This window comes from Brassica oleracea, chromosome C9, assembly GCF_000695525.1.
Source record: "Brassica oleracea var. oleracea cultivar TO1000 chromosome C9, BOL, whole genome shotgun sequence".
Lineage (NCBI taxonomy): Eukaryota > Viridiplantae > Streptophyta > Magnoliopsida > Brassicales > Brassicaceae > Brassica > Brassica oleracea.
Genome location: NC_027756.1, coordinates 13,796,813 through 13,804,602, shown reverse-complemented (window position 1 = coordinate 13,804,602; position 7,790 = coordinate 13,796,813). Strand labels below are relative to the sequence as shown.

The window sequence follows — 7,790 nt, the reverse complement described above, 5'->3', positions numbered from 1 at the left end:
CAGCGGGATTGACGAAAATACGGAGCCAACTATTCTATATGAAGATAATGCAGCATGTGTTGCTCAAACAAAGGACAGATATATTAAAATCGATAGAACGAAACATATTCATCCGAAGTTCTTCTCATACACTCAAGAGCTCGTGAAGAAGAAAGAGATTGAAGTAAGATATGTCCAATCATGCGACAATGCAGCTGACCTCTTCACAAAATCACTTCCGACTTCGGTATTCAGAAAACATGTTCGTAACATTGGAATGCGTCATCAGAAGGATCTATGACTGCTCATTCGAGGGGGAGCTTACGTAGTTGTACTCTTTTTACCTTACTATGGGTTTTTCCATTTTTAACGAGGCAACATAGACGTTAAGCAAGAAGCAATAGTGACACTGGTCTCCAAGGGGGAGTGTTATGAACATGTCAAAAGTTTCGGCACCGAATTTGACATGTTACGTAAATATAAATCATGTGGAACCCACTGTCACTATGCATGCACAGTAACTTTACTTTTTCATTTCTATATAAACGATCGTTTGTAATACACACAATCTCTTCTCCTTCTAATAATACATTCTCTTTTGTTATCAGTGTTATCTTCTTCATACGGATATAAAATTTTGCTTTATTTAAATTTTCGCGTTACAATAAAATTCCAGTTATTCTTATAACAGACAGTTGATTAATTTCCATTATTTGAGCATGTTTCATTTGAAAATAAATGCACATGTTAAATTGTTTCTATAAAATGTAAGATTAACGTTTAAAAATCATTTTCTCTCTACAAACACATTTTGTTTGTTTGTAAATATTAAGTTGAGGTTATATATCACATTACACCTTCCATATAATTTTAAAAAAAAAACACTTATCTTCTTATTTTAGATTTGAAAAACGTTTTATATGTTTCATAATTTTTGCTCATTCTAACTTAAATGTTTCCAAATGAATCTGATAAAAAGACATACTAGTAAACAAAATTAATGGGGTTTTTGTAATAATGCTGAATTGCTAATCAAATTTGATTTCTGTATGTTTATTTTTGCTTTTCATTTTCTTGAAATTATTAGACAATTTTGAAATTGTGCCGTAGGTAATGGGGGTACTTTTCAAACGTTCTAGGAAGCAGACAAGATCATTGACCAAAGGACCATTTCAATGTGTTTCTATTCTATGTCCTCTCTCTCTAGAAAATTCAAATTATTTGAAAACTAAAGTCGTTGAATATTTTTTTTATAATAGCTAAATATTTAAGTTAGGCTTACGTTTCTGATGACATTATATTTTAGCAAAACGATTGGTTTTACAACTAAACAAATAAGTGTGAAGTACCAAAGAGATCAAATGGTATTTAACAAAAGAAACTTGAGACTTTTTTTTTTTTTGAGCAACTAGAAACTTAAGACTTAAAAAACGAATTAATTCAGGAAACAAATATTTTATTTTAATACACGCTTTATCGTAATATAAAAATGATTGTTCAACGTTTGCCTAATTCTCGGTCCGTGCTAAGATCTCACATCGACTTCAAGTCTTCTTTTTCTTTCTCTGAAGAAGCTCTAATCTTCTTTAAGCCATGGCTAATCGCTATGATCCGAATCCTTTCGCTGAGGAAGAAGAAGTCAATCCCTTCGCTGTAAGCTTTCTTTAACTTTTTGTGGGATTAATCACTCTCCAATCTTGCTTCTTGCAAATGGGTTTTTGAATCTGAGAAATGAGTTTAATGTCTTGTTGCTTAGAGCTTGAAAATGGGTTAATTGAATTGAAAATTTTATGAGAGATTACAGTTAAAGTTTGTAGCTTTCATTGATTTAATCAAAGGCTGTGGTGCTTTTTCTTTAAACCAGTTGATGTTTCTGAAGCAATAAATTTTTGTGTGTTTTGTCAACTGATTCGTTATCCAATTTTACATTTAAATATAGAACCCAGGGAGTATCCCACCGGCATCGAACTCAAGACTCTCGCCTTTGCCTCCAGAGCCTGTTGGTTTCGGTTATGGTCGGACCGTAGACATTCCTCTTGACAATGAAAGATCCGCTACACAGGTTGGTTTAGAGATGATGGAGTTTATTAAATTATATGTATATTGTGGTTAGGTCGATCTTGGAGTTAAGTATGATAAAAGATTTTGTCTTTGTATATTTGTTGGGAATGTTAGAATTTGAAGAAGAAAGAAAAAGAACTTCAAGCCAAAGAAGCTGAGCTTAAACGACGAGAGCAGGTAAACTTTTCTAGATTATCTTTAAGCTTTGCTAGATAAATTAATTGGAGTCTTTTGACCCAAAATAAAAAAAAAAAGGAATTGGAGTCTTTAACTCTTCTTTTGAAAATTTACAGTCTTTTGCAATGTTTAAGTATGTGTAGGCATGATTAGTTTTTTTTTTTGTTTTCTAGGTTCCGTGATCAACTCTCAACTCTTTTTTTTTTTTCCATTTCCTAGCCGCAGTGTTGTTTGTTTCTCTGAATGTTTTTGTTTTGGTTCCATGTAGGACGTCAAACGGAGAGAAGATGCTGCTGCACGAGGTACTTTGCTTATGAAAATTTAGTCGAAAAATTTACTCTTCTCTCTTATTTTCATAATCATTAATTGTGTGTGGTGGTTCTCTCTATGCAGCTGGAGTTAATATTGAAGTGAAAAACTGGCCGCCTTTCTTCCCACTTATCCACCATGACATTGCCAACGAGATCCCAGTTCATCTCCAAAGGCTACAGTATGTTACCTTTGCTACTTATTTGGGTATGTGTTTTCTTGTCCTTACAGTATGTTGTTATACCTTTTCTACAGCCTTTAGATTTTTAAACCTTCTTTGCTCTTTGTTCGGCAGGGTTGGTTCTGTGTCTGTTCTGGAACATTATTGCCGTTACTACAGCTTGGATCAAAGGAGAAGGTTTGTCTCTTAAGCATATTCTCAAGTTCCCTCATTCTTCTCTACTGCAGCATAGCTAACCGACTCAATTTTTTGTTCAGGAGTGACGATATGGCTTCTTGCCGTTATTTACTTCATAGCCGGTGTCCCAGGAGGCTATGTGTTATGGTATCGTCCCCTCTACCGTGCCTTCAGAACTGATAGTGCTTTGAGCTTTGGATGGTTTTTCCTGTTCTATATGGTGAGCGACTATTAGCTTTTTTAACATTTTTTGCTCGGTGTGAAAACTAATTCTGAAACCTTGATTCTTGCTGCACAGCTTCACATTCTTTTCTCTGTCTTTGCTGCTGTTGCTCCACCTGTTGTCTTCAAAGGAAAATCTCTTGCGTAAGTTTTTTCGTTTCTCCTTAACATTACAAGTTGATCTTGTAGTATTTTTAGTGCGGAGAAACCATTTTAAATTCATTAACTTCATTAAATGGTAGTTGCATTGTTCTTGACAAAAAAAAAAAAATTATTGTCTTCATGTAACAGTGGGATCTTACCTGCAATAGATGTCATAAGCGGTAACACATTGGTTGGGGTAAGCTCTCTCACCTTCTTATTATCTTTGAGGGTCTTAAAGAACCAGTCTAAGATTTAAAAAAAAAACTGAATCTTTGTTCTTTGTTTACAGATATTCTACTTCATTGGTTTTGGGTTTTTCTGCCTTGAATCAGTGGTCAGCATCTGGGTTATTCAGGTCTCTCTTCAACACTCTCATCGGTTTGTTGAACATATTGTTCATAAATTCTCAAATTGTTTTTTTCAACTTATTATTTTGGGATGGATTTGTTTTGTGTTTGAGCAGCAAGTGTATATGTACTTCCGAGGCAGCGGGAAACAAGATGAGCTGAGACGAGAAGCGGCGAGAGGAGCCCTGAGAGCTGCCGTGTGAGAGACCTTACTGTAACACTTGGTTTGTATGTAATTTTCACTGTTTCTTTCGTTTTTAGATTCTGTCTTCACGTCTCTCTCTGCTTTGTAAGCAAAAAAAAATGGATTCAATTTTTCGTGATACGTTTATGTAATGTAAATTTGTTTGTTCAAAAGTTAAAGAGTTCAGATTCATACTATTTTACCATTTTTAGAAAACATTCAGGGATTATTTAATCTTTCTATTTGATTTGGAAATGAAAAAGCTAACCTGCCAAGTCAAGAAAACATTCAGGGATATATCGTTTATTGTAAGATAGAATAAAAACATGCCAAATCAAGAAAACAAAAATAAAAAGACAATATATAGTAGAAAGTTTCCCTCTCATTAACCAAAAAAAAATACATTTTCCGTAGACATTACATTTCAACAATAAGCCACACATTTCTTCTTACAGTCGATGGTACAGCCACCGCCTCCACCACCACCAGCGTATCCTTTCCCGGAGCGGCTGAAAGACTTGAAGCACTTCGCCGGACACCTCAGCTTCTTCATGTAACAATGACCTTTCTCTTTACGCACCACCGTTGGTCTCACCACACCTCCTTTGCTGTATCCACCGGTAGGTCCGCCATAACCACCACCATATCCACCACCAATGTTTCCCCAATCCTTACCAGTGAAACCGGGTAATCCAAAACCGGTTCCTGGTACAGATCCGGTTCCGGGCCCAAAGTATCCTCCTGATCCATAGCCCTTGTCATTCTTGTTATCCTTTGGAGTGTTTGTTGAGCTGATCCGAGACAGATTTGGGTCGGGTCGGGCGTGAGTGGGAGAGTGTTAGTGTGAGAAGCAATAGTGTTAAGAGGACAATGAGCTTTGTAGTCATTCTTTTTGAGGGGGAGTTGGATTTGATATTTTAGATTCGATGGTTCATGAAGAAAAGAGTATAGTTTATTTATAGAGAATGGTTCTAGATATGCTTATGCAAGAGAGTATAAAGGAACAGTAACTACAAATTGCATTTAATTGATTTGGAGTAGAAGTTGGTGATAGTTGAAAACAAAGCCACATGCCATATACGATTTTTAAATAGTGTTTGATTTCAATTCAGTTTGGAGATACGATATGATATCATTCTGGAACTTAAAAGAGATAGTAAGGCCAATAATATGTAAAATACTTTTTAAATTGAAATATAGAAAGAAAGAAAAAATACTCATGTCTCTATCTCAAAGTCCTCTAGTTATCCAAATATGGTCGGCCCTTTCTCATGATGGTCTACTGCAAATTGGCAATGCAAACCGAAAAATGACTTTTTTATTGCAGGCAGATCAATGTATTGACAGATAATATTCCCCACTCGTAGCTGAAGAGAAAGTGTCATTAAGTTCCTCAACTATCAGCTACTTTTTTATCTAGAGAAATATCTTAAACTAGCACATTTTAACGTTTTTTCAAATTTAGCATATTAAATTTAAACTTCCGAAATAACACAAATTGTTGTATAAAATACTTATAAACAAAATTAAAATATTCCGTTGGGTTCACTATTTTCAGTTTAAAGTTTAGATTTCGTTAGTTATTAGAGAAGTGGGCTTGCTCATTTTGATATAAAAATGTGTGCTATTATTAGAAGCTTAAGAAATGATTATTTTATTATTGCTAGATTTAGAACTAAAATTAAAAGTGTCTTATTTTACAGAATTCCCCTTTTCTCTATCTATAAATCTTAACCAAAGTAAACTTATTTAATTTATTTATAGATCTTCAACTAATTTTCCATATGAGTTGAGCAGTTATGTATTTTTCTTCTATATAACCCCGTAGTTGGGTTTTTGTAAAGGTATTACCCAATACCCACTATCTTATCATCTTATTTTTTAGAGATGTTGAGTTTAATTTTTAACGATTCATAAACTAGTTGGGGACCTTTTCTGTTTTTTTTTTTCTAAGAAATTCTAATCGAGAAAGAAAATTCATTCACAAGAAAACCCCACCTGACTACTTTTCCAAGTGTATTTGGTTCAACAACTGTCTAGGAAAATGATATTTCAGATGTTTGTCTCCTGCGCTCCCTTATTAATTCGGTTACTAAAATTCGTTTATAATTCAATTTCTTTAAAAGAAAACAATCATAAAAGTTTTGGAAGCTCTATTTTATAATTGTTATAAGAACTAGATCATTTCTCCGCGCTATGCGCGGATATATATTTAAATTTGTTACATTTATCATTTTTAACTTAACTTAACTAATTTAAAATTTTGTTTTTTAATTTTTTTTAGTTTGAAGTAAGTATTTCTATTATATGTAACACAATTAACTAATTAAATATGAAGAATCAAGTCCGAGATTTTATAGTTTTGTATAAAAATATAATTAGGTTTAGAATATAATTTCTCTTATTTAAAAAGATCGGAATCTCATCTCGAATAAATTCACGAAAATAAAAAGTACTCAAATAACCTACTTAAAATATAAAACCCTCTTTTCATAAAAATAATCATGCTTTCTTGCTCACTCACACCTAGACATCACCTATGTCTTTTAATTTATTCTCTATATATTTAAATTGCTTAGCAAAGATTGAAAAACAGAAGTTGAGTTTTAGATTTTATATAGAAGTAGAGATATAAAGAAAAACAATGATAAAATAGTTTAAAATGTAAATAAATCTAGGTATCAAGTTCTGTGAGAAAGAGAATAATAATCCGAATGATGCATGAATTAGAATCACTCTTTGTTGCATGCTTTTTGCATGATCTCCTATTCGCCTTTTGAAATGCTTTATGTAATCAACTGATTTGTTGAAGTAGAAATTTGTTGCTGGTGATGAACGGAGTAGTAGTTTGCCTGGAAAATATTGGATATTATTGTTTTGTTGATAAAAAAAATTTAGATCTGTATTATTTTTTGATGTGTTTAATAAAATTATTTACCTTAGAAAAGTTTAGGAATTATGTTTGTGATGATGACATCTTTAAATTTCTTATTCTTCTTGCTTTGTAGGATGCTAAAATCTGCTGCTTGCTTGTCGCACACTATGAGTTTAACAATTGTCGACATGAGATAGAGATGTATGTATGAAGAGAATTATTATTTCGCTTTTAACTATTGTGTTAGACTTACCTGTTCAGGCGTAGACCAATCTTGGCATCAATATTGAGTTCTGGGTGGTACGGTTTTATTTTTTGTATTATGATTATCTGCCCGACGACATCTGCACATTGATTTAAAAATAAACATCCATGTTTGTTTAATTAATACTGAAATGACTTACGTACCTGGTAAGTAGGTGGGTGTAGTGGCTAAGCGTAATAGATTTCTGTAATTCTGAGGAGATAAATTGTGAACTGGAAATATCGGACCGATGTCTGTAACGTTCAATGTTATTGTCTTTTGATCGATCTGAATGTAATACGGCAGTTGGGTGAGTTTCCGATGTCGTGAATTATGTATGACAGAAAATCCTGAAAACTCATATATATCTCCTTCGGTTAAGTTTTTTGGGTCATTCGGCTGAATGTTTCCGTTGAGTCGACCTTCTAGTAGTTGTCCCTGAATGTGAACAAATTTGTTGTGCCGAACCAATTAAGTAAATAGTGAGTAGTTTAAATCAAATATGGTGGATTGGAAAATACATATATGTATGTATATGTTAAAGTTTAAAAAAGGCTTACGTGGTGGTCATAGCACAGGAAGCCGATGGAAGTTTGAGTATTATCTGTTTGGTGTTTTCTGATGTCTCAAACATTTCTTATACAGACCGTGATAGGACGCACTGAAATCCCTTGCTGAAGTTGGTGGATTCTTTGAGGAATGTGTTGCATGGAAGATGTCACTGTAAGACATGCGATTTTAACTAAGGGCATATGTTATTTAGAACTTTACAAACAAAACTATAAATTGTAATAAGATACATGAATTTCCAACTATAATTATTACACACATGGATGTATTTTCGAAATTAAATTTTTGGGTCATACGGAGAAAATAAATTATGATCTCGA

The 7,790-nt window shown here is 33.3% G+C and overlaps 2 protein-coding genes across 2 annotated transcripts; one reads left to right on the top strand and one right to left on the bottom strand.

Moving 5' to 3' along the window:
* Nucleotides 1-1,469: 1,469 nt before the first annotated feature.
* On the top strand, nucleotides 1,470-3,978 carry LOC106313352 (secretory carrier-associated membrane protein 3-like). Its single transcript, XM_013751150.1, has 11 exons — nucleotides 1,470-1,632; nucleotides 1,919-2,041; nucleotides 2,155-2,217; nucleotides 2,486-2,519; nucleotides 2,611-2,733; nucleotides 2,822-2,884; nucleotides 2,965-3,104; nucleotides 3,183-3,250; nucleotides 3,398-3,446; nucleotides 3,540-3,605; nucleotides 3,714-3,978. The coding sequence occupies exons 1-11, from the start codon at nucleotides 1,573-1,575 to the stop codon at nucleotides 3,798-3,800; spliced, it is 876 nt and encodes a 291-aa protein (XP_013606604.1). The 5' UTR covers nucleotides 1,470-1,572; the 3' UTR covers nucleotides 3,801-3,978.
* Nucleotides 3,979-4,066: 88 nt separating this feature from the next.
* LOC106313353 (keratin, type I cytoskeletal 9) lies at nucleotides 4,067-4,778 on the bottom strand. Its single transcript, XM_013751151.1, is given in 2 exon segments — nucleotides 4,067-4,556; nucleotides 4,558-4,778. Coding segments are annotated over 2 exon segments (462 nt in total). The 5' UTR covers nucleotides 4,669-4,778; the 3' UTR covers nucleotides 4,067-4,205.
* Nucleotides 4,779-7,790: the final 3,012 nt, after the last annotated feature.

What these genes read in the sequence shown, in the direction of transcription:
- LOC106313352 (XM_013751150.1), top strand. Translation starts at nt 1,573, where the DNA reads ATGGCTAATCGCTATGATCCGAATCCTTTCGCTGAGGAAGAAGAAGTC. An exon ending in AGAAGATGCTGCTGCACGAG is followed by an intron (nt 2,520 to 2,610) that starts GTACTTTGCTTA and finishes CTCTCTATGCAG; the next exon opens with CTGGAGTTAATATTGAAGTG. An exon ending in TACCTTTGCTACTTATTTGG is followed by an intron (nt 2,734 to 2,821) that starts GTATGTGTTTTC and finishes TTTGTTCGGCAG; the next exon opens with GGTTGGTTCTGTGTCTGTTC.